Below are 26,273 nucleotides of genomic sequence, written 5' to 3' on the forward strand. Positions count from 1 at the left end.
AAGCCCAAAGATTCTCCTGTGCGCGGGGCCCATCTTGACAACAGAGGAGGGTCAGCGTCTTGACTTTGGGGACGCCACAGCAGGGTGGATATTAAATCATTTTAATCTCTTACAGTTAAGCTGTGCCCCCGGGATTCCGATCCTCCACTGACGGGGAGGTGGGGGAAGCTGACACCCGGGCGCCTCGTCGCCGCAGGCCCCTGACAAATCATCTGTATCTTTCCAGATCCAGCTTCAAGTTGCAGTTCAGCTCGTATTCAATTGTAGCTTCCGCTTAAGACATTAGTCACGGGGAAACCAGAACTCACTTGACACACAGGTTCGTGCCGGTTCGTATCATCTCGCGTCAATATGAGGACAATCTGAGGTGGATTAGAGCGATTTGAAGAGGAAATTGAGCCCGGAGTGGGTAACCTGAGTGTAAATATGCAGACTGCTGTTAAAAATGAGGGCTCATCGCTCGCCCCTCCTGGTTTTGACGATGGCTCCTTCACCTCTTCTGTGCGGATGCTGCCTTCCACGTCTGCCTCCTATAATCTACAATTTGTAGACTTTTATTATCCTCCTTGTATCAGCAGCATCTGGTTGCGGGCATGTTTAAGAGGGTTTTTTTCTTTATTGTGGACAGAAGGTGATGAAGAAAGTAGAGCCCCTTGGGGGACATTGAGATTCAGAAATAAGCAGCTGCACAAAGTGTACTTTCATGACCTTTTTTAATATACCGGTACATGTGAGGGTTTTTTTTTAGCCGCCGCGCTGCCATTATGGATCTGTAGCACGGCGGAAAAATTGCGGCATCACCGAAGAAATGTCAGGGTGTCGGCGTGAAAGTGGATGATCTGCCGGTCAATTTGCATTTTATTCGGCGCAGGCTGGAATCGCAGTAATGGAGGTATGGCGGCAAACAAAAGCCACCTGGTGCCTGATCCTGATGTAAAAACCAAAGAAAAAAAAACAGAAATTTTAATTGGCTCCAGATGCCATTGATATACAGCGAGTACAGATCTGTGGTGGCGATGCTAATTAGCACAATACAGCATACAGGCCACTTCCCATCATAATCATCTGCTGATTAATTATATAGAACGAACGCAGAAATATCTTTTAACTGCATTTTCCCAACATTTGTGACATCACCAGCCTGTCCAACCCTCCCCGCGTTGCAGCAATTGATAAAAGGTTATTAAGGGCCGGAGATTCCCTTGTGCAAACACTACCCGCCCGTCCCATCTGGTAGCGAGCTGACCCACCGCAGCCACCGCTGCAAACATTTGGTGAGATCAAAGCACTGGAAGCAGCCCTGGGCATCACCTGACCTGAATTCAATTATAGCTTTAGAGGCAGATCAGAGGGGATTCTGGGAGATAGAAAGATGGCCGATGTCGGAACAGAACCAAAAGCCATCAGAGGGGAAGTGAACCCACAGGTCTCGTTCATTTACTTGCCTGCAGGCAAATGTGACTTTAATGAGCCGCTGCTGAATGGACACACGGTTCTCACGCTGGTCTGCTGGCTCTAACAGGCTCTCCGCTCAGGCATTTTTTGGCAGCCACTTCACAGCCTGGTGTCGAGTTTAGCTGTTAACCACATGTCTGAGGAGCTGAAGGAAGACATTTCACCTCTCTCTGCTGCTCCGTGTGCCTGGTTTCTGAAGAGAGCAGAGGGGCACAACTGATAAAAATAAAAGATAAAGGAGTGAGAATGGTCTTTAAAACATATATGGTGGTTGGTGAGACTTGGATATCTCAGCTCAGATCCTGGCTGCATTTGAGGAGCTCAGATTTACTTGACAGTATCATGAATAATATAGTAAAACACTTTTTTCTTTTCTTCTCCATGCGGCTCCATTTCACTCCGCCTCCCTCTTTTTTCTCTCTGTCACTTGGGCGAGTGGCTGCAGACAGCATTTTTTTTTTGTTGTTTTAACAACCAACAAAATATTTCTTTGTAAAGATTTTCCGATATTCTCGGGCGCTCTGAATAAAGCGTCAATATTTCCGACATCACCTGAAGGCGGCAACACCATGCAACTTCACCTGAACCGGAGAAGAGCGACGCACACCAGCCCGCAGCTCAGCTGAAGCGCATCAAGGCTCCGAGTGAGTTGAGACTGGGAGGATCGGAATAGAAGGAGCTGAAAGCCGAGGAAGAAGGTGGCGGATTCTCTCACAGACGAGGCGCTTCGCTGGTGCGAGAGATGCCCAAAAACATGTTTGCAAGAAAACTGTCGGGATTTATGTGAAGTGAAGTTTGGAGCGATAGCCGGCGGTCTCTCAGCTGCTGCGGTGAGTGGGCTTTGAGTAAAATTAGAAGCAGTGTGGAGCTTGATTCACGCTCCAAATTTAACTGTTCCAACTTTGGAGCTCCTAAACTTGAAGCGTTTTTAATGACGCTGTAAGGAAAATGTGATGATTTTTGTGCCAAGCAGCCAACCGGTGCGTAAATACGCACGCATCCCGGACTACGCGCGCGGGTATCACACACACACACACACACACACACACCACACACACACACACACACACACACACACACACACACACACACACACACGAGCAGTATAAGTTGACCAGTTGACCAGGTCAGGCGTCAGGCTGCATGCAGCCGCGGCACCACGGGACCTCTCACGGCGCACGATCGGATCGCTGCAGGCCGGGCAAGAGCAGTGAGACAGCGCCATCAATCGAGTAGCAGCCACACTCCCGGGAGGGAATGCGGTGAGAGGCAGTCAGCATGGCTTTGAGGGCTGAAGAGGAGGTGGGGGGAGGTGGAATCAGCGACTTCATGGCGACTCTGCCTTCGCCATCAGTCTCACCAATGCCAAAGTTCAAACCCCGGAGCGCACATTAATTCCACTATAACCTAGTTATTACATTACGTCAAGCGGTACTACGCGCTGGAATACCATGTATTTGCAAGCCGTTGAATATAAATGGATTATAATAGATGTTCAAAGTACAAATATTTGATCTTATTTTGTTGAACAGTTTTTTGCCCTCATCGAATCAAAGGTCATTTGTCGTCTCAATGAATCAGTAATTACTGTTTCTTCACTACCACCAACCACCTCGTCACGACACATCAATGGTGCAGATGAGGAGGTTCATATTTAATTAAGGGTCGACTAATTTAAGGAGAATAAGGTTTTACTCTCTCTAAGGGTATCTCCAAGGGCAGCTTGCTATTGATTTATCAGGGTGACTCAGAAATTGCGCATTAAATAGAGGTGACAGGTTAATTTCTGCAGGTGTGCGTGATCAAGCAAAATAAACCTTCTCTTGTGCCTTTATGTTAATCAGACCGTACAAGTAAAATAAACCAATCTGGCTTCAACGTCCTTTTGCCGTTTTCGTGATATTGTTGATCAGATTACGCGCGGTCAGAGTTGAGCGAAAGTAGTTCAGCGATCCCAGGTTCGCGGCGGAAAGATATCTATCCCGCTGCCAGCCCGTAAAGTAGATCCGGAACTGCGCAGCGCGGAGAGATACGGAGCAGGTCGTCCGTGGTGGAGAGAGAGAGGGCAGCAGTGAGAGAGAGAGTCTGCCCGCTGCTGCTCCATGGAGTAACGGAGAGGAGACGAGTCCACGTATGACCATGCCGAGATTTGGACCTCTCAAACTACGCGAAAACCCCCCAAACACATGTGACGAATAAAAGAAAAGGTAGGTGAAGGTTTATCTCACCATAACGGCCCGCCGGGGTTTGAATTGGGCATCTTTTCGAGGCTTGGAAAAGTTCGGGGGGCTTCGGACTATTGTGGAAGAAGCCGCTGCCTGCTTCACATCTCCGGGCAAGTTTAGACCCAGCAAAGGATCAAAAGAAGACACACGTCCGGGCTGGATCTCTTTAAAAAAAAGAAACGGTGGCTGTGCTGTTTGTTGTGCGTGCCCATAACAGTTTAATTGGTTCTTTATTGTCGTCTTATTTGAAAGTGCGGGGTGTTTTTTCATCGCCTTGCCGAAGTGAATGGCTCCGGTTGGGGGATGGGGAGAGCGAAGTCTCCAGGAATTCTAACTTCTCTTCTTCAAATATTCTCTTTCATCCCAGCAAAACGGGTCATTTCTTTGCGTCAGCAGACAGAACCGGAGATATTAAAAACGCCTGCTTGTAAATGTGGAATAAAGTTTTAGTCTGCACTTTTTTTGGGGGGGGGGGGGGGGGGGGCTGCAACAATAGTCTAAAGCAGATGGTTCTTTTGTGAGTTGGCTGCAGGTGATGGTTTCTGATTTAAGCTTTGTCACTCAGGAACCCCTCGGAAAGCCTGAATAATTCCACCTTTACGCTGCAAAAGTAAATGTTGCAGCTTTCTGGAGACTCCTGCTTAGACATCTCGCTTTTTATTGTCTTTGTGCGGCTCTGACTGAGGGAAAAAACGTCCGGGGGGGCAGAGAATCCGCGATCTGAAGCGTTTTCACTCGTGGTTGCAGCTCACTGTACAGTTTCGTCACATTCATGCCTTAAAATGATCCAATAACTTGTTGGCTGCGCAGTTTTGTTGTCTAAATTCTCTCTGGGTGGCCAGATTTGTCTTTTCTTTGCAGAAATAATATTAAACATGCACCAAACTGAAAAGATTTGCACCAGTGATCAGGCAGACCATCAGTTGCTTTAACATTAAAGGGTTGGGCGCATTTTTAATGTATTTTAACATCAGTGTTCTGTGCATTTGCAGGTGACTCTCTGAAGATCACGGTACGATAATGGGGAAGCACTTTGTGAAGCTGCTCGTGCTGCTCCTGCAGCTCCTTTTTGGTTGTGCGGGGGACCAAAGGGTGCCGAGGGCCGCCTCCATGCAGTTTACGCAGCCTGTTTACAATGCAACCATATACGAGAACTCTGCTGCTAAGACCTACTTGGAGAGTCACACCAAGATGGGGATCTATATCTCCGATCCAGCCTGGGAGGTACGGTACAAAATCATCTCCGGAGACAACGAAAACCTGTTCAAAGCAGAGGACTACCTGGTCGGAGATTTCAGCTTTTTGCGGATAAGGACCAAAGGAGGAAGCACCGCCATCCTGAACCGGGAGGTCAAAGATCACTACGTGCTGACTGTTAAAGCGTCGGAGCGAAACACGAACGCGGAGTCCCGCACTAGAGTTAAGGTGCAGGTACTGGACACCAACGACTTGAGGCCGCTCTTCTCGCCAACGTCCTACAGCGTTTCCCTGCCCGAGAACACGGCCATACGCACCAGCGTGGCTAAGGTCACGGCTACGGATGCGGACATCGGTACGAATGGAGAATACTACTACAGTTTCAGGGAGTGGACCGACATTTTTGCCGTTCATCCGACCAGCGGAGTGGTGACGCTGACCGGGAAACTGGACTTCTCGGAGACGAGGCTGTACGAGCTGGAGATCCTGGCGGTGGACAGAGGGATGAAGCTGTACGGCAGCAGCGGCTTCAGCAGCATGGCCAAACTCACCGTGAGGGTGGAGCAGGCCAACGAGCACGCCCCTGTCATCACCGCTGTCACGCTGGTCCCCTCGGACATGGACCCTGACCCCACTTATGTGATTGTGACGGTGGAGGACGGCGACCACGGGCCGAACGGAGAGATAGCTTCGCTGAGCATCGTGGCTGGTGACCCTCTTCAGCAGTTCAAGGCTGTGAGAAGCAGTCCGGGCAGCAAGGAGTACAAGATTAAAGCGGTCAAAGACGTGGACTGGGACGGCCAGCCTTTTGGATATAACCTCACTCTGCAGGCCAAGGACAAAGGCAGCCCCCCTCAATTTTCATCAGTTAAATTGGTACATGTCACTCCTGCCCAGTTCAAAGCGGGCCCTCCTGTCTTTGAAAAGGCCATTTACAGAGTCAATTTGAGTGAATTTGCCCCCCTCCACACGCCTGTCACTATGGTAACGGCTGTACCAAAGTACCCACGGCAGAAATATGCTTTTAAGCACAAATCTGGCCACAACCAGAACAGATTCGCCATCAATCCAGATACGGGCTTAATTAGCACCGCGGGCCCAATCAATGCCGATTCAACCCCTCAAATTGAGCTGGAAGTGATCACCGCTGACGCAAAAGCAGGAACCAAAGTCATCGTCGACGTGATCGACGTCAATAACAACGCGCCCGAGTTTCAGCAGACGTCCTACAAGACCACCGTAGATGAGAACGTCCCCACGGGGACCAGCGTGCTAACGGTGAAGGCCACCGACCACGACAGGGGCGAGAACGGCTACGTGACCTACAGCATCACGAACATGAGCCCGCAGCCGTTCGCCATCGACTATTTCACCGGGGTCATCACCACCTCCGAGCTCCTGGATTACGAGCTGATGCCGAGGATTTATAACCTGAAAGTCAGGGCGTCCGATTGGGGGTCCCCGTTCCGGAGGGAGGTGGAGGCGTACGTCACCGTCACATTAAACAACCTGAACGACAACAAGCCCCTGTTTGAGAACGTAGACTGTGACGTGACCGTGCCCCGGGATCACGGCGTGGGAGAGCAGATCACCACGGTGTCCGCCATCGACGCGGACGAGCTGCAACTGGTGCGCTACAAGATAAAAGCAGGGAACGACCTGGACCTGTTCGAGCTGAACCCCAACTCCGGCGTGCTGTCGCTGAAGCAGACACTGAGCGAGGGCGAGGCGGCCAAAGTCTCCCTGCACAGCTTACAGGTGGTCGCCACGGACGGCGAATTCGAGACTCGGCCCATGTTCATGAACATTACTGTCATCACGGCCCGCAAGCCCGTCCAATTAAAGTGCGTGGAGACGGGTGTTGCCAGCATGCTGGCTGAGAAGCTCCTCCAGGGCAGTAAAATCCACACACAAACCGAGCCGGATGACAACTTAATGGACCTTCACTCAGTCAACCGGTACGCTCCTCAGTTCGCTGAGGCATTCGCCAACGTGATCGAGGTTAAAGAGGACCTCCCCGTCGGAGCCAGGATTGTCCATTTGAGCGCCACGGACGCAGATAGCGGCTTCAACGGGAAACTTGTGTATGTCATTTCAGGAGGAAACACGGGAAGCCATTTTGTAGTGGACATGGAAAGCGGCTGGCTTCAGGTTTACTCTCCCCTCGACAGGGAGGCGGTGGACTCTTACACCCTCAACATCACCGTTTACGACCTCGGCATACCTCAGAAGTCGTCCTCGCGCCTGTTGGGGGTTAAGATCCTGGACGCTAACGACAACAGCCCTCAGTTCCTGCAAGATTCCTACTCGGTGCAGATAAGCGAGGGCACGCCCGTCGGGACCGAGATCATCCAGGTGGATTCGTCGGACAAGGATCAGGGAAATAACGGCGTCGTGCTGTATTCTATTCTGGGAGGCACGGATCACTTCGCCATCGATGCAAACACTGGCGTGGTGAGCGTGACAAAGCCGCTGGACCGCGAGCTCCACCCAGTTTATGTCCTGAAGATAGCGGCACGTGACCAAGCCTTTAATGAGCCCCAGCTGGTGTCCACGGTGCCTCTCACGATCAGCCTCGAAGACGTAAATGACAATCCGCCCAAATTCGTCCCGCCTAATTATCGAGTGAAGGTGCGGGAAGACCTTCCCATTGGTACTGTCATCATGTGGCTGGAGGCCCACGATCCTGACATCGGACCCTCCAGTCAGGTGCGGTACAGCCTCGTCGACAACGGCGACGGCCACTTCGAAGTGGACAAGCTCAGCGGCGCCCTGCGGATCGTGCAGAACCTGGACTACGAGACCAAGCAAGTGTACAACCTGACGGCTAAAGCAAAAGACAAAGGCAAGCCCATGTCCCTGTCGTCGACCTGCTTCATCGAGGTGCACGTGGTGGACGTAAACGAGAATCTGTACAGGCCTTTGTTCCGATCCTTCGTGGAAAAGGGATTTATTAAAGAGGACGCTCCGGTTGGCACTTCTGTCATGACCCTGACGGCCGAAGACGAAGACAAAGGTCGGGACGGAGAGGTCCGCTACTCCATACGAGACGGCTCGGGCCTGGGGATATTTACCATTGACGAGGAAACCGGTGAGTGGCTTTTTCTAAGCTAAACACGCACCATCGGGAAGTCTTTTGCACAAACAGTCTGAGTTTTCCAGCCTTAAAATAGTCCCGATATAAGGAAATAGGAGACTGTTGGGAAGGCTGCTTTATTTCTGGTTTGTATGGACGTTCTCAAGGAGTTGCTGGAGGCTCCTGGGTGATTCGACCACCTCTCTTGGTGTAAATATTTGCTTTCAAATGCCTTTTCATTGAGGAAAAAGTTCTCTTCAAGTTGCAACTGCAATTTTTCTACATTATTACAGGAGATTTCTCTGTGGTTTTCTAATTATTTAGGAGAAAATCTGTAAATGCTTGCTGAGCTCCCCTGGAGGATTTTAACAGCTGACTCAAATTAGTTGAAAATAAGCAGTCTGAAATTCCAGGAGTTCCTGGCCGAAACCTAACAATCACCTGATTGGAATGTTTTGGACTTTCCGCCCTCTTCTTCCAGACTCAGTAATGATGGCGTCTTGCAGGCTAATTAGACGTTTCCTCCAGATAAAAACACACAATTAATCCCTAAATGAGGGCAGCGTACAATGCACCCACACGCACATTAATGTGTCACTTGTGGTTTGTATTTCTAGCTAAATATGGCAAATGTGGCCTTTGGAGTCAACAGGAAGTGATGTCAGGAAGCGTGTGAAAATACGCTTGCCGGCTCTGTCTTCTCTTCGGAGCCTTTGATTGAATGGAAATATAGTTGTGTTTTCTTTCTTTGGATTGCTTTGACTCTTAAGGTTCTTTGGGTTTGGTCAGGTGTGGTTCCAACAGGTAGATTATAGCCTCACCTGCAGGCCAGCAACTAGTCCCTTTCTAACACGGAATCCTGCTCAGGATTCAGAATCAAAGAGCCAGGTTTGATCTTTGTCTTAATCCCAGAAGCCTTTAATGAGTGATTATTAGGAGAAATGATAGGATTGTCCTGGGCTGGGTCCTGTTATTGTGGATTAGCTGACTGACCGTCACGGCACCCGCATTTAGAACCTCCTCCTTCTTAAGGATCACATCGCACGGTGTCGCGGCATCACGCTCGATCCGCGCTGCAGCTGCAGATTGGGAATCTCAACCGGAATCTTTCAGAATAGAACCAGAATGTTAAATTAGGAAAGGAGACGGGAGCCACAGGCCTTCAGCTGTTGGATTCTTGGGATGGCTGAGGATAGCCTCTCTGGCTCGTCCACGGATGCTTTTCTCAGGGTTTCACTTATTTTTAGGAGGTTTCTCCTTTACGTAAAACATTTGCGTCCCAGCCTGGTCTTTGTTTGCAGATACGGTTCTTTTTTCTGGACCGAAGTCTGAGGAGTCTGTTATTAAAAGCTCACTGGCTCCGAGCCATCTCAATTTAAACTTTCCTCATCAAGACTCTTGTCTGAGCCGCTTCTCATGGTCCGGCAGCACCATTAAAACTTCACCTCGACCTATAAAAGTTTGGCACAAGTACTTGAACGTCCTAACTTTAAGTTGGAGGAAACCCCGTGCTGTCGGATCGATCGGTTGTAGTGGAGCATTTTGTCCCAGTTTGCCAGTTCTCTCTCCACCAGCGTGGTGATGTTTGACTCATTCCTCTAAAACGCTCTACCGGACTGAAATCAGACACGTGTTGGATCTCTCATCGCATAAGTGGCGGGCTGCAGGTTTAAATATTAACTAACATGGATTATCGATCCCTGGCGCTGTACTTTTGGGTTTACATCGCAGCTCTGCCCAGGGGCAGGTGCGCTTGGCTTCATCGCTCATTTTAAATATAAATGGCTCTCTTTGTGGAGGAGAATAATCCCAAACAGCATTCTGTTCTGTATGTGGGTCAGTAGGAAACTTGGGAGGATTATAAGTTCCCATGCAGGGCCTACATCTTATATATAGCCAGAGAAGTAGACCTTTAGTCTGCTGGCCTGAGGTCAGCTGTGGGTGCTAGCAAAACACAAGTGCAATAAAGCTGTCTGCACTGCTCGGAGCACATCTGGACCATCGTCATGGAGACCCGCCCCACATCAGGCCACACCCACCCGATACCTGCTGGGTTGCCTTTTCGTTTCCCGTCTTCCCAAACGAATCGTCCGTCTACATTTTAATCAGGTTTAGTCAGTAGCCCCGGTGGAACTTGAGAGAGATCTAACCTCCGCGTGAACCTTCTGGTCTCTGAGACCTCAAAGCTGATCAAAGGCCGCCGAATTAATGGCGCCCTCGGCTTTTCGAACTCATAAAGCGAATTAGCCGCAAGTTGTATCACCTGACAGGAAGTTCAGTTCCATGTTTACTCGCGCATTCGTCGTCTTTTCGCTTGAAATACCATAAATCACCGAACATGAAGCGCGTGGGGGAGGTTGGGCAAATGCCGTTTTTCGTCGCTGTCGTGGCGACATTGATGCGACGGGCTGGGTTCAGAGAAGGGAAGTTCCTGCTAGGTCCGGATCGGCTCCGGCCGCTCTGCCGTCATCTGTAACGGAGAGGAAGCTCCCATCTGGGCTGGTTTACAAAGAACAAATGAATGAAGCCCTCACCACGTCGTTATTAGACGCAGCGGCGGAGGGATCTCTGTTGCCGGGAGGTGGAGCGGCTGCTCGTAAATAGTACCGCGATGCTGAATGGAGAAGTGCTGCTCAGGGGCCGGTCTCCGTGCATGTGAAGCAGCACTGGAACAATGGAGTCTTTGTAGGAGCCCGCCGAGGCCCGAGAGTTATCTCCACTGGAATCAATACAAGTGAATATTATTTAAGCAAGAAAAAGAAGCAGTCATACGCTCCAGATCAAACAGCCGCCGCATCAAAGAACAATGCAGCCTCTCCCCAAACATGTGTTTATACCATGTATCTGACAGATGTTGTACATCTGTAATCCATAAAGGAAAGCCGCGGCACTTGTACGCCGCCCATACGAAGGCGTCGTGGAGTCACCAGCGCCGTTTCGGGCGCATGCCGTCGCGCCAGAAGGGGGCGGCTCGCCGGCTCCGTAGGCGAGGAGATGGAGGGAGGAAAGATGGAGTTTTTCCCATGACGCCGCGTCATCATTAGGCTCGTCTTCATTCACGGTCACCCCCCCAAAGGCGGAGGGACAATTACAGTCACGTAAAGCTCGACTCGGTAAAAGGTGACCAACCCACCGGGCCTTTCTGGGCTTTCAATTGGGTTCGATTATACACGAAGGCGTCGACGCTCGTGCCTCCGAGCCACGGCTACACGTGTCGGGGTCTTACCGCGCTGTGATATCGAGTTGCTTGGCAGCGGCGAGCCGAGTTCCGGACTCTTCCGCTCAGACTGGGCCTGACAGCGCGGTGCTGGAATTCAAAGAATTCTGCCAGGCCTGTGGAAAAGAGAGAGGGCACCCAGTTAGTTTATGCGAGCATGTGAGCGAGAGGCCTGAGAAGGCTGAGGAATGCGGGGAAGGGGTGAGCCGAATTAACGGAGCAGTTCAAAGCAAAGCCCCAACTTTTCAACTGCAGAAGGAACATCCTGGCTGCATAATCACAGCTTTGTGGCCCGGCTCTTGGCGTTTTTTCCTCCAGCCGGGTGAAATTGGAAAATCGGTTGGAGACAAAGCGGGTTCTGTCTCGGATCGGCCGTACGCGTTTGACAACCTGTGACAGTCGTTTAACATTTTCAAACGGCTACATTCGACCGTTCAAACGGCGGCCTCGCTGCGACTGGGCCCGCTGATAAAGAGCAACTGTATCGGCACGCGGGTCGGCTCCAGCAACACTCGCACGGTGAATGCCCCGATAATTAAAAACCCCCGGACTGTCTGAAGACGCCACTGTGCTCCGCTAACTTTGAAGAACAAAGCCAGAGGGATTAAAAAAGAGCAAGAGGGAAAAGTGGAATGCAAATCTGGCAGGGGCTGGTTTTTATGGCCCCGGGCAGCTTCTGCCTTTGTGTTCCAGGGTAGGTTAGGTATATGGGAAAGGTGGGGCAACAACATTCTTCAGGCTTCAGGCGCAGTCTTTGTTAGGATCTATTCAGCCAAAGTCCATATCGCACAGGCTGTATCGTGTGTGTATTGCTCGACACACCTTAGCTCATGTGTGTGTGGTTTGGCAGCTGTTTATGGAGAGGAACGATCATTTTTACGTACAGAAATTCCGGCACGAGCATCTGCAAGCTATCCACGAGCCTGGACGGTCAGAGAAGCCTGCGGTGACCAGGAGGAAACCCGAGCACCAGAATAACCTGCGCACCGAAATAAACCCCATAAATAAATGCCGCAATGTGATCTGTGGCTTCGCAGCCCATTTTTCAGCATTACACTCTCACCACTGGATCACTTTACTACGTTTGTTTTGCGCTGTAAACTAAAATGAAGCTTCTTCTTTCGGTGGGATGTCACAGTCTGAATCCCTCAAACAATAATCAAAGTGCCGTGAATATGTTGCCGCGCTGGCTGTAATAATTATTCATTCAGTGTTGAACAAGATTTTTTTCCCCCTCCTAATTCCCGCTCCGCCGGTGTCTGAAACATTTATCCCTGTAATCCTTTTCTGTCTCCTCGGAATGGCTGACGCAAGCATCTGCATTTCTTATTTATTGAAGACATTTGTGCTTTCTTGAGCACATTTCCCACATTTCTTTCCCTCCCGTCAACATAAAAGTCGAAAACGCCGAAGTAGTTTGGTTCATTTCATATAAATTCGTTAGTTACGTGACTTTTAAAGCTTATTTTGGTTGCTAGGTGCCTCCTCATACCTTAGCCTAACTTGTTATCTGTTAGGTTAATTTGGGAAATGTTAGGAAGACTCTTATTTCCTCTGTCCTGTCTGTCCTCTTTATTACGCCCTTCAGCTCTGTTGAAAGCCAGAGTGATTGATGAGTAGCGACTACGGGCCTAAAATACACAGGAGCTAAAATAAAGCAGGGTGACCGAACAAATTAGCTCAAAATCCCACCCCGCGTTAAAGTTCTGCGACGACTCTGCTGGAACGCAATCTTCTCCCAGAGATCACCTGAGGCGGACTCTCTTCCTCTTTGGACCTCATCAGATTACCGAGTGAATAAAGGCGTCAGCGGAGGTGGTTTACACAAACCCTTCCAACCTGAACGCGTGTGTCCATGCGGGTGCGTTCAGGACTCCATGAACTGGGGCACCGAGTAGGAAATGAGACATGTGCACACCTACGCTCTGGGTGTGTCCGCCTGATGATTTACTTTTATTATTTTATTTTCAGATAGTGTAACAGTGAAATCTGGTGGACTTTGAGCTTGTCATGGAGACTCATCATGTGCAAGTTATTCAAATAACATGGTTGACTCATTAACAAGAGCCACTTCCTCATTTCCCCTCAGCCTTTATTAGCACCATTTGGTTTGTTTCAATCTGATTATACTTAATGATCCGTCATAAACGTTGCTGTGTTCTAACATGACTCACATCAGGGGGGAATATGTCTTTACGTGTGACGCGTGTTCTAGCAGCTGCCAATGAAATAACGTGTTCAGACAAAAGAGGAACTTGGAAACACTGATGGAAAAACCTTCGCTCGTCTCCGGGTGGGTGGATTGATGGATGGAGGGATGGATCACGATAGCATCCTCGTAGCAATAGCCGAAACTCTGGCCGTGCTGATGTTTTCTCAAAGCTGCTCCAAGGAAGGACTATTTGTAGTCTAAACACAAGGCTATCACATATCAGGTGATGTCTTGTTAGCAAGCATGTGCTGTTGTGATGGTTCCAGGCCGCCGATCGGCCGCAGGATCACAGATGTGTTGAACGGAGACACAAAGGCCCCTGGGAGCCTCATGACATGTGCTTCAGTCGCAAAGAATGTCTCCAACGACGGAGGGCCGAGCTACATCAGCTAGATTCAGCGGCTCCAGAATGCTGCGGTTAATTCTGCCGTTGCTAATTGCGACCGCCGCTCGTTTCAGACCTCATTTTTAGTTGAAATGGCTTGTTTGCAAGGTAATACTCAAGTTAATGTAAGTAATCACTAATGCATCCACACACACCAAACTGGACGCATGTATGCGCGCACACACACACCCTCATCCTCCAAAAGAAACATTTCCACACCTTTTGGAACACACGCGCATCTTTTTTACAGTCGGGCTGAAAGTGCCCACTGAGCACCTGGAGAGTGCTTCTAAGTGGGGTCGGCTGGAGATAAAAAGCACTAAAGTAAATTTCCTCCTCTAAACTTTGCTGTTTGCCTTTTCCCTGCAAGGACACTCACACTTCTGCTCTTCCCCTGATTTAAAAATGCCTCCGCGGGTGTAGAAAATGTTCTCTTTTGAAGCCGCACTGGCGGCGCAGAAACGCCTTTTTATACCGAACCACACACACTTAATTTTTGGTAGTTTGGAAACTATCTTGTGGTAAAAGCAGGAGCCCGAGGAGCACCATCCTCCACCCGTCGTTCTATTGTTAACCCGCCCGGCTCGCAGGCCTCTGAGAGCTCTGCTGTTTGCTCAGCTGAAGGCTGCAGCCCCCATTTGGCAGTAACCCCCCCCCCACCCACCCACCCACCCCCGCTGGTGAATGTAAACAGCAGCATTGACTGGCTGTAGCTAATGTCCCACCTTGACATGTTTCAGTTATCAAACAGCCTTGTCTGTCCTCGGGGCGGGGGCTGGTTGTTATGGCGGTCAATAACCGACTCTTGGCACGTGTTCCACATGAAAACGTTCCCTCACCCTCGCTTCTTTCTTGCCCCCCAGGCGTCATCCGCACGCAAGAGCTGCTGGATCATGAGACGACGCCTCACTACTGGCTCACGGTCTACGCCATGGACCGCGGCGTGGTGCCGCTCTCCACCTTCGTCGAGGTCTACGTGGAAGTGCAGGACGTCAACGACAACGCGCCGCAGACCTCCGAGCCCGTCTACTACCCCTCCGTCATGGAGAACTCCCCCAAAGACGTGTCAATCATCCAGATAAATGCCATTGATCCCGACACCAAGGCCAGCGACAAGCTCAGCTACAGGATCACCAGCGGAAATCCCCAGGGCTTCTTTGCCATTAACGGCAGGACAGGTAAGACTTCCGCTTCACCGGAAAGCTGACGTGGCGTCGACACGATTGCTAGCCGCCTCAGCTAGCAACGCTCGCCCCAGATCACGAGCGTTTACGGTTTACAGCTCCCATTAAAAATCTTTATCCCGCTAGAAATCGGCTGGATTGACCACGTCACATGACTTACCTGACTGGCTTTACGGCAAAGTGCGTCCTGTCGTGCACGGCTGACAGGACGCACGGAGAGCGCGAACATATTTTAACCCCAGCCAACAGGGGTTTGTCCCACTCTAACACTCTAAAGTGCGCTCTCATGTGGTGACATGAAAATGGTGTGATTATTAATATTTTAGTGGGTTCTTTTAAAGTTGCAGGAGCAGGCTATGTTTAGTGGAGGCGGGGCTACTTGTAGCACTGTAGACGCACAGATTTATTTTTTATGTCACGGTGGATTTATGAGCCACATGTACAGTCAATGTTTATTTAGTTGAGTTAGCTTGTGAAAGCCTGGAGTTCAGGTCATGGTGCAGGTATTAAAGGAAGGCCATTAAAGCGGCTCCGCTGCTGACTGTGATGGTCCGAACGAGCAGATTTGTCATTTTTAAGCACGCGAGTGCCTGTTAAAGCCAAACGAGGAATGCGCAGTTGTCCCGTTTGGGCCTCGGCTGATGTGTGTGGTCCTGTTTCCCGAGGTTGTCAACAAAATGGGGTTATTTTTGTTGGAAGAGGCATCGCGCAGAAATTCTGACCAAATAAGGATTGATCACGCTCCGTCTCGGCTCGGGCACCGCTCAGCGGGCGCTGGCGGGCGAGATAGATGCTGGAGTCAAAGACGCGCATGTAGAATCGGCTCGTGTTTGCTGATAAGAAGTCTGAGAAATGAAAGTCCCGCAGAATCGAACAGTTATCTCCAGACAGAGCAGCGATACATAACGCCGTTTTAACAACACAGAAGGATGAGCTGTGAAGAAACCTATCTCTGCAATCCGACTTCCCCCAAGATATATTCCGGTTTTTCCTCTTTTATGGACGCCGACCCAGTTATAATGCCGGGGGAAACACACGTCCTGCTCCTAAAAAGGTTACTCGCTAATCTTAAATTCCATCCGATGCTTTCTGGCGCGTATTTCCTCCGCACATGACTGCGTGATAAAGCCGCGCAGCGGTGGAATAAGGTCTATTTCTTACACCTGTGGTTACCGGGTGACGGCCACGTCCCCTCTGAGCAGAACCATCTGTGCAGGAGCACCGCCTGTTGGAGTTTTAGTACTCTTTCATAAAAAAAAGTCCATGGTAATGAGGGCGTCCAAAGCATAAGGGTAAGGCTCTTTCATGCATATAGAAGCACGTTGAAATTTTTATCACTGGGGCGTCGCAGCCCCCCGGCGACGGGTTCAGGACGGAAAGAAAGTTCCGTCGTTCTCTGCTCTTGCTTTAAGTCTCTTTATTTGCCTTGTAAGACAGCAGCGCCGGCAAGAGAGGTATTAAAAATGCCGGGGAATGATCGCTAAGGCTTATTTATTCTGGTCTGCGGTGGTAAATGAGAGCAACGCAGGCCTGATATCTGTCCACATGATCAGCTCAATATGGCAGCTCCACCGCATATTACAGGTTTTTGAAAATGTTTAAATTTACAACATGCACGTCTCTGTAATTACACCTTCTAAAATTGCACAGGCAGCGCAGGCCTAGCCTTGGCGTATCTACAAAGCGTTACCAAGGGGCGGGAGGACGGAAAAGACGTTAAGGCCTGTGTTTTGTTTGTGGCTTTGGGAACTTCGCAGTCATGTGTTTCGAGCTAAATAGCTAGCCTTCTGGGTTAGGGCCTCCGCGAGCCGCCTGCCCGACATCAAACGCGTACGAGGGCTCCAGTTGACGCGTTGGGTGGCGTTGGTTGTCCTTTTTTTCCACCGCAGAGCTCCAGTGGCACGGTCAGGTCTCGAATGAAAGGCCCGGATTCCTTTGTTTCTGCCAAATAAACAAGTCATGCTGTTTTTTGACCGGCGAGCTTGTCATTAAAGTGCAAGGCCAGCGCTTCTGTGGAGGCTCCGCGAGCTCCGGTTTGACGCAGCCTTGCTTTTGGGACCTCCAGAGGGGGAAAAAAGAGGGAGACAAACACACCCGGGAGCTGGATATAAGTTATACCTCTGAAATCTGTAAATGAGTGGATTTAAAATAACAGAGTGTGGATGCAGGATTTCACAATCTCATCCAGCACGGGCGTCCTCGCCACCCAGGGACAAGTGAGGACACTCCTCCCCTGTCGGGGGGGTCAGACACAGGTATCCTTCCATTCCTGCTGTTTGGCTGCAGAATAGGAAAATAAAATTCGATGCTTCCTGCTCAGCGCTCCTCGTTCTACTGCTTAAAGTCAGCCACTACCTTTTGCCACACCTTATTATTCTGTTCTATTCTTTTTTTTTTTAACGTTACGTCACGCCGGTTTTCCCGTAAACCCTTGAGCCGTTATCTCGGCGGTTACGCCCAAAAGGAGACTCGCCCGAGACATTAAACAATCCTCAGACGGGACAGGAAGCCCCAGGAGACGCGTCAGCAGGCTCGGACGCCTTCAGCCAGTTTTTGTGCCGTCGTCAGGCCCGGTTCTAATCAATAGCGGCGAGGAGAACAGTCATCATCTGCGCTCGCTGACATCCTCTTATTTCGCGGGAGAAAACACCACGGCGTGCGCACACACGCGCCACACACAATGGCCAATAGCCCCAACGACTATCAGGGGAAGTGAGCTAGGAAACAGATACTTCCAACAACTTCCTGATGTTTCCGGTGATTCGGCACCCGGTCGGTCGCCACAGCGAGGGGGAAAACGTGGAAATGAGAAATGGCGGCGTCCCCGAGAGCGGTCACGGCCCTCTGCTGGCTGGGATTCAGTTTAATGACAGCGCCTTTGTAATCCAACCTGGGATCACAGGGGCATTATCTTCCTGTTCCTGGCTCTTTGTGGCAGACAATATTACCCTGGCACGTTGTCATTTTTTTATTAAAGCTTTGAAATGATTTTGGAGGAAATGCAGATAAAGTGAGATTATCTGTCAGGCTGCAGATAGGTAAACATTTATTCACCTCTCAGCTGTGACTTCCTCTTCGTGGGGAGGAAAACCGCTTCTCGCAGGCCTGCCTGCCCCGTTGGTGGCCCACAGGCTCAGCACATCTGCTGCAGCAGCGTCAGTGGCCGTGCATAAACCCGAGGCATTAAGAAGAAACCGGATCCGGTCACGATACGGCTGAACGGCTACGCCTGGCACACCAAACGGGGCTTTGTTTGCTTCATTTTATACAGCCTTCCACACCCATGTTAGCTGTAGTCAATCATTAAATGCTGCATTGTCCACATGTCCCTGCTGGACTCGCCGTACATTTGAAAAGCTCTTTTCGGTGATGTAATTCTTCTGCAAACAGGACTCGAATGTGCGGAGACTCGACGCATCCATGTGGTGGAGCTCATCCTGTAGTAGCTGTACTATATACGTGACCTGTAGGTTGTGTTTCTGTTGCTGCGCTGCTTTGAGAGCAGCTCTAATAGACAATCTAAATGCTAAACACACGAGCCAAGCCGGACAAATTGTTGTAGTTAAACATGCCGATGGATTTGGCCGAGCTAATAAGCCCCTATTGCTATCTATAATGGGATGCCCTGACATCACGGCTACGAGGGGGCAACAAAAATTGTCTGCTGTCTCAACAAGCTTAAAAAAAGGGAGACAACCTCCCGCTGCTGTGGTCTGTAATGCTTTTCCTTGGCTGCTGCGGCACTTCCAAGTGTTGGATCGGGACCAGCGCTCGGGTACTTGAATTCCCCATCGTCTCCGGTCCTCCGCGACGTGGTTTTGTTTTCATATCACAAATAAGCTTTGCAGCTGCGGGGTGCTGAGATATCTCAATCCCAATATAAACGACGCTCTGCGGCTACGTGCCTTTCACACATTTACCAAAGGTCAGATGCTGCCATTATTCTACATATATGGCTCCCTCTGTTGCTGTGTTAACGCCTTTTTCTCCCAACGCTGAACACTGACTTAATTTTTACGCGTTAGCTTTAAAGAACGCTTTAAACAACTCCTTCTTACGTTTCCTCTCAGAACATCGGCGTCATTAGCATTAAAATCAGATTCTTTCTCATATGATGTTCATCATGTGATGGATGAAAGAAAGTTGCCCTTCTGAAATTTTGCTGCCTGCTTTTGTCTTGTTTTTCTCTCCACGAATAGCAAAGCCAAGGGATTGGAAATGAATAATTAGGTAATCCTGTAAAATTACTCTTTCTAAATTTCTTAAGCACCGACACAGACATTCCAGATTGTCTGGAGCTAAATACGTGGCACATAAATGCTGCGTGTGTGTGTGTGTGTGTGTGTGTGTTGTTGTCAAGGCTCCTAATCACAGGAGCAATGCCAGGCCATGAACTGCCCCAGCAATGCTCTGGACGCCTCAGCTCCCCAGGCCTCCATTTTGGAGCAGCGGCTGCAGCACTCAAGGATATGGTTGAAAGTGCCACTGCTGCTCTGCTGTTGTTTTCCTCTCCTTTTCAAAACAGCACGGCTATAATTACTGTCGGCCCAGCTCGGCCCACGCCTGGAGAAGGCCTTTGTGTGTATGTGTGTTGTTACAAAGACCGCGGTTTGGAATTCGAGACTCTTTTTTTGGTGAGGTTTGGCTTGCCAAGCAATCATTTTACCATTCCTTAACATTTAGGTGCAGTTTGAGAGGTATGCACCTCTGCTGGGTGGACCGAAAGGGCCAGTGAGCTTCTATATGATTCAGGTTTGATGAAATAACCGCTGGTAATTAGATCTTTCATGAATACTTAAAGTACACCACAGCTTAGCAACAGGTTGCGCAGAAAATTAGCATTCTGCTGCAGAGACGAGAGAGCCGGCGGATTACTATTTATGAGCGTTTCATGGCAAAAGAGGAAAAGGTCTTTTTTCATGTATCATTTTAATTTCGAAATTAAATCTTAAGTGCCGGGTGCAAAACAAACATGCAGAGAGGAATGACGACCGACAGAGCCGCACAATGGCGGATAGACGCCGGCTCTGTGGGACGGAACAGCAGACGTTCCACGTCCCGCCGCTGCCGAGGCGCAACCCCAACTGAGGGAGCGTCTTGTTTATCCAACCAGCCGCATATTTACGACACCTTACTGAAGAAGAGAAATTCTGATGGGAGTCGATCATGAAATCTGAGCGCGCTCTCTGGATTAGCATGTGCACATTACTGCAGCCCCGTAAATATCCCACAGCTATGGGAAGGATGAGATTGATTACACGGCCCGTATGGCCCCCCAAAGAAAAATGTCCTCATTACTGTGTTATGCAGTGTCATTAACTTACAGCCTACTTGGGTCTGCAGACTCTGGGTCCACACTTGGTTTGCTAACTCCAACTATTGATGCGCGGCTTCCGATGCGTTGGTTGCCGTTGTTCTGTTGTGGGACAGATTGCGTTTGAAGCCCCTGTACCTGTTATGATGCGCAGTCCTGCATTGATTGGGCGTCTCATTTGCATGGGAATTACTGTGGGGCGACGCAGCCTCGTGTGGTTAATGCTGTCATCTGTATTCTGCTCTGTAATGTGCGTGAAGAGAAAGAGCTGCCCGCCGTAGCACACGGGGGAACTTGAAAACATTATCATCCATCAACCCCCGGCCCGGCTGGAGCGCATGAATAATTAGTCGGAGGGGTCTGTTTTGATGTGGCGGGGCTGAACCATTAGCACAGGCGCTAATGTCCAAAAGTAAATGCGCTGCTTTTCATTTGTCTCATCATTTACGGGGAAAAAACCCCCATGACGTTTAAACGCGCAGACGTGTCGTCACGTCGGAGAAGCTATCAAAGATCTCTCCAGTAGCTCCACATCGCCTCAGTCTGAAGATTAAATAAAGCCTGCGAAGGAGAGGAGAGGATGAAAAAAGATCCAGGCAGAAAAGGCGCCTCGATTGCTGTGCCGAGGGAGGGAGGTTATATTTCAGGAACTGTAAGTTGTGGCCTGCTATTCTCGTTGCAGGCTCCTGCGCCATTGATGGGTTTGGGTTTCGGAAATCCTTTGCTTTATGCTAATCAGTCCCAGTTGGCGCGCAGACAGCGCTGGTGCGGTCGGAGCTGGCACGTCTCCTCTACACTCAGCTTCTCTGCTAACTTGCAATTACACTGGTTGTGAGAAGGGAACGCTGCCTATAACATAACCAGTCTACATCTTTTTTTTTTTTTTTGGTGAATTTGATTTCCAGTTTGATTTAAGAGGAACTCAAAGGGGTTGCTTTTATTTTTACTTCTTCCCGGCCTGCCTTAACAAAGCCCCCACTGTCCCATAACATCAATCCTGAACGAGGCTCCGAAGGTGAGATGAAGCACTTCCAGCAGCAGCGGGGTTCTTTTTTCTGAAGGTTCCTGTTCCTGGGTTAAAAGTGCAGATGCTGGCGGCCGCCTCCGTCTTATTTATTCAGCTTGTGGAGGAGCTAGAATCGAGGTGTTGGGCCGCCGTGCCGTTTGGCCGCCAGTTTGCACACTTTGGTGATATTTCACGTGTCTGTAGCTGTGTGGTGGGTCCACACGTGACCAACAAGAGGAAGCCCTGGAGGGAGAGTCCTCCTGGGGGGGGCTGATGAGAAGCAGCAGGGTTCAGACTGCGTCACCCAACTGTGAGTGGGTGGGTCCGTTTTTTTCCCTCGGCTTTATTATTTAAATGCTGTTTCTTTTCTTTGCGTGTCTTGGTTTGTCTTCGGTTCCATCTGATTTGCAAATTTAGTTGAGTGAGTTCACCGCTTTCAAGCCTCTTTCCAAATATTTGATATATTCCCGTCTAATCACTGATATTATCACTGTTTCCCTCAGGTCTGATCACAACCACCTCCAGAAAACTGGACAGGGAGCAACAAGATGAGCATATTCTTGAGGTGAGGGCTCCTTTTTTTCCGCTTTGGACGGATGAGATGTGCCTTCTCACGTTCTCTACAAAATATTCATGTCATTTCCTGCACACCCACTCTGGCAGCACAAAAACAAGACCGGAATTCACAAGAAAGGCCATTTGGCTAAATCTTGTCCTTGTTCCGATTTCCGGACGGGGCGGTGGAGAAGTGGGAGGTGTGTGGGAGATCACGGCCACTATTCCTTTGTTCTTCTCCACCGTTCCATCTCGCGGACGCAGCAAGCCGGGACAGGAAAGCGTCGTCGGCCCCAACCAGCCACAGTCTAAACTTGTGGGTTTAAATCGAGCCGGGCTGCGTTTGCCCTCCACAGACCGGAGGTTGATAACAGCTCTTTCAACTGCGTTTCCGGGGCCGACGGGGAGCGGATCAGATGCCTTTTAATCATTATTAGAATACACACAGTTCATTTATCAGCGGGTCATACCAGAGCATGAGTGGAGTTTATCCTCTGCCCTTATGGTGTTCCAGGACTGAGCCTACAGCACTAAAATTGATGAGTAGCAGAAAACTTTAGCATTTAACTGATGAATAAAATGAAGCAACGTGGGGAATTTACGTTGGTGTGCAGGCTCCCGTGCAAAGCCCTCTGCTATTGATTTACCGAAGTCCCGTAATGTGGCAGCGAGCTACCCATTAACTACTTTTATACTCGGGAAATTCAGTTTAAAAGAGGCACAAACCGTTTCGTCAATGTTGCTCGTCTCAATTGACCAAGCGGGACTTTGAAATCAAGTTTAATACAAGTTTAATTGGCTTAAAATTCTTCTTGAAATAAAAACCACTTTTCTCTTCCTGCCGAGGTTTAACTTTAAAAATCTGCAACTCAGAAGTAAAGAGAAAGCAAAAGTTTCTCCTGCCTGTTCCCGTTTATGTGAGCAAGAGCCAAGGAAAAAGTAACATTTGACCTAAATCAGCAAAGAGTGACTGAGTGAACACCCTCAGGAGGAGTGCGTTACCATGGTAAATTTAAAAAAAAAACCCGTCTGCTGGTCAGTGGGAATCCAGCAGGAAGCTCTTTAATGGGCTAAACATTCACAGGGTAGAACAGACCCTTAAAATTCAGCCTCCCCACACCCACGCGCACACACCTCGCCGTGTCCTCAGGGCAGCTAATCGAGAGTTACCGTGACTCACAGAGCGTGCACGCACACACACACACACACACACACACGCGCCTTTGTGTGCGAACTGGGCGCTGGCAGAGCAAATCCACCCAAAAGTTTTTGTTTGAGCTTGTTGTAGGAGAAGAAATGAAACATGTGGGGCCATGTGGAACATGTGGAGCAATTAGGGTGGGGGCTGTGTCAGCATTGTTTGCACCAAATGCCAGGAGGAGGTGGAGGGAGCACGGGGGGTCTCCGGCCTCTTTATGGTGGGACGGATGGGGGTTGGTGAGCGGCAGTCGTGTGCCTGTGTGCGAGAGTGGGAGAGCTAAACGCGGAAAAGCGGCGGGGGAATTTGAGGAGCAGACAGCCCCGCTCCCGATCGTCTGAGTGTGGGCTTTAGCGGCAGGATGAGAGGCCGGCGGCCCAGGAAAGAGGAGGGGGTGGGTAAATAACTAAAGTGGGACATGCCAGGACATGCTTAGCATGCAGGGCCTGGACTGCAGAGAGCATTATTGTGATGAAAAAGCAGAGGTGAATGAGCCGTTCACATCTGTTGTCTGCAACATTTCCCAGCATGCAGCGAGCCTCAGCGTAAACCTTTAATAACAGGGCAAATCCTCCCGTATAGAGAGATAAAGCTGAAGCCAGTGATGTGTTTCTTTAACACCGATGGCCATTTAACAGTTATTCTTTTGATTTGTTGGGGATTAGACACCATTTGGACTCCCGGGAAACGGCGAACATGACATGTTAATGTTTTATGATGCGATCCATCTAGCAATGGACATCAGATGCATGCCCACGCTCCCAGAGCATGATGGGAAAAACTAATGCGGCCATTACTCCGAAGCCAACGTTTATGAATTAAACAGAAACACGGCAAAAGGTGGCCCCGGGGTTTGGATTGCAGATGTGTGATTATGTATTTATCGCGCAGTGCTCCTGAAAGGGCCCCCAGACTCCGGGCGAGGACCACAACATTCAGGTGGAGTTTCAGAGCGCAGCAGCAGCTCTGCTTAAACGTACACACGCTTGGCTTCGAGTGGAGTCAGAGCAGGTCTGACACTTTCAGCCGGTGGGAGAAAAGCATGCAGACTAACCCCCCCCCCCCCACACACACACACACACACACACACACTCCGCTCAGATAAGGTTGTGCGGTTTTGTCTTTCCTGCCAGTGCCGTGATTCATGAGTTCATGATTATTAATACAGCAAAATCCTTACTTTTTTTGCACATTTGATGCACAGCTGGTGCAGTGACGAGAATGAAGAGGTGCATTTGATTAAAAATAATTAGGTCTGGTGGGTCGTTAGTGCAGCAGCCACCCAAGCGTCTTTTATCATGATCGCAAGGCAGCAAATCAAATGTTACTTTTTTAGTACACAGTCGCATACAAATGAACCTTTCCCCCCGCGCACCCATCACACAAGTGGATGGTGAATAGAATTTAGATTGAGGTTGATTTGGGTGCCTGTGAAAGTGGCCTAAAATGGTTTAATTATCATTATTAAATTGGATAGTAATGAAAGCCTGTCGAGCTGCTCACTGTGTACAATCAACAAAGACATAATCAAAGGAGCCTAATTGGCAGTCTTGCACCCTTGCTGTCTAAGATAATAAGAAAGTTGAGGAAGACTTATTTGAGTGTCATGAAGTACTCATTTCCTTACGATGAATGTGCTCGCTCGCCCCTCCGTCTCCTCAGATCACGGTCACCGACCACGGCGTTCCCGCCAAGTCCACCACCGTACGCGTCATCGTCCAGGTGCTCGATGAGAACGACAACAGGCCGCTGTTCCTGGAGAAGATCTACAAGATCAAGCTTCCGGAGCGCGAAAGGCCCGAGAAGGAAAGAGCCACCAAAAGAGACCCGGTGTACCGGGTGATCGCGTCCGACCGCGACGACGGGCCCAACGCCGAGATCTCCTACAGCATCGAGGAGGGAGACGAAAACGGAAAGTTCTTCATCGAGCCCAAGACCGGGTTGGTGTCGTCCAAAAAGTTCTCTTCCGCTGGAGAATATGACATTCTGACAGTAAGTGATACGACTACTCCGTCACCTGTGTTCTCTGTTCATACTTTTTATTATCGGTCTAATTAATGTGGGGTCAAATTTGATGGTCAGCATCTTCAAGCCGGCCTGCGACACAACTAGGGCCTTTAAATCCGCTGACATTTACGAGGAACCGTACTTCAACCGTATATTTTTATTTCGTGTCCCGGCACAGCCAAAGTGGCCTTTTCTTGTCACACCAGTACACTGCGCACCGCAGTTTCCAGTAATTGAAGCCACCCCCCCATCCCAAAAGGTTGAAGCACAAAAGAATGGCTCACAAAAGCTGGTTTGTTGTTGGCGGTTTGAGAACCTCCGAGCACTCGGACAGGACCGAGCCTTGAAAAGCTTTATTATTACCAGTCCAGTGCAACTTATATATCTATTTTTCTTCTTTATTATGCATTTTTTGGCCAGTGCGACTTAAACTCCGGAGCGACATATAGTCCAGAAAATACGGTATATGTAGCATTAACCTGTGCTCCTCCTCACGCACGTTGGCTCAGCGTGTAGGCGAAGGCGTTGTTTACGCTTCTGTTCTTTATGTCCAAACTCTCCGGAGCCTCTCGGGCTCAGGATCAATCACAGGCCCGTGCGTACACTCATTTTCAACGGAACATTGCATAACACGGTCTTTGCATAACCGCCTTTAATTATGCGCCACCCCCCTTCTCTCAGATTAAAGCCGTGGACAACGGGCGCCCCCAGAAATCCTCCTCCTGTCGCCTGCACATCGAGTGGATCCCCAAACCCAAGCTGCCGTCCGACGCAGCTCTTCTGCAGTTCGAGGAGTCCCCCTTCGTCTTCTCCGTCATGGAGAGTGACCCCGTGGCACACATGGTGGGCGTGGTCGCCACCGAAGTGTCAGATGTGCCCGTGTGGTTTGAAATCACAGGTACGACCCCCCCCCCATCCCGGTGAAATGCTCCATATATCAGAGCTAACAGAGTTTACTGGTTCTATGGGAGCTGCATTTGAAACAGGATGAATGTTCTATAAGGTTAAAATCATATTTTGATAGAGAAAAACCGAGATATTCTTTCACTTGTCTGTATAATTCATGTAGGTTTTCGTGTTTTGGGCTCTGAAAGTCCATTTTTAATCAACTTGCACCTGCACGAAGTAAAATTTTAACTGTTCAACAGATACTTTTCGAACTTTGAAACCATGCCTTTACAGCCTTAAGTGGAAGCTCTGTTCTGAAGTGTTAAATATATTATAGGCACTCTGTATGCATGA

At 49.6% G+C, this 26,273-nt stretch overlaps 1 protein-coding gene and 1 long non-coding RNA gene across 9 annotated transcripts in view; one reads left to right on the forward strand and one right to left on the reverse strand.

The window, feature by feature from the left end:
* Window positions 1–696: 696 nt before the first annotated feature.
* LOC130526718 (uncharacterized) lies at window positions 697–2,273 on the reverse strand. Its single transcript, XR_008950839.1, has 2 exons — window positions 2,037–2,273; window positions 697–1,648 (listed from the first exon to the last, which is right to left on the reverse strand). It is a non-coding gene; the product is annotated as an uncharacterized LOC130526718 (long non-coding RNA).
* Window positions 2,063–26,273, forward strand: part of fat1a (FAT atypical cadherin 1a) — a 49,676-nt gene continuing 25,465 nt past the window's right edge. For 7 of the 8 annotated variants that reach the window (XR_008950837.1, XR_008950838.1, XM_057034524.1 and 4 more), the window contains exons 1-6: window positions 3,492–3,662; window positions 4,673–7,968; window positions 14,631–14,945; window positions 21,775–21,836; window positions 24,687–25,016; window positions 25,713–25,929. Coding sequence is in view for 6 of the 8 variants with exons in the window: in XM_057034524.1 (XP_056890504.1) it covers window positions 4,701–7,968; window positions 14,631–14,945; window positions 21,775–21,836; window positions 24,687–25,016; window positions 25,713–25,929 (4,192 nt within the window). In the remaining 2 variants the exon portion in view is untranslated. Of the gene's footprint in view, window positions 2,286–3,491; window positions 3,663–4,672; window positions 7,969–14,630; window positions 14,946–21,774; window positions 21,837–24,686; window positions 25,017–25,712; window positions 25,930–26,273 lie in introns of those variants that run through there. The other variant, XM_057034525.1, reaches the window with a different exon arrangement.

This window comes from Takifugu flavidus, chromosome 6, assembly GCF_003711565.1.
Source record: "Takifugu flavidus isolate HTHZ2018 chromosome 6, ASM371156v2, whole genome shotgun sequence".
In the NCBI taxonomy this organism is placed as follows: Eukaryota; Metazoa; Chordata; class Actinopteri; order Tetraodontiformes; family Tetraodontidae; genus Takifugu; species Takifugu flavidus.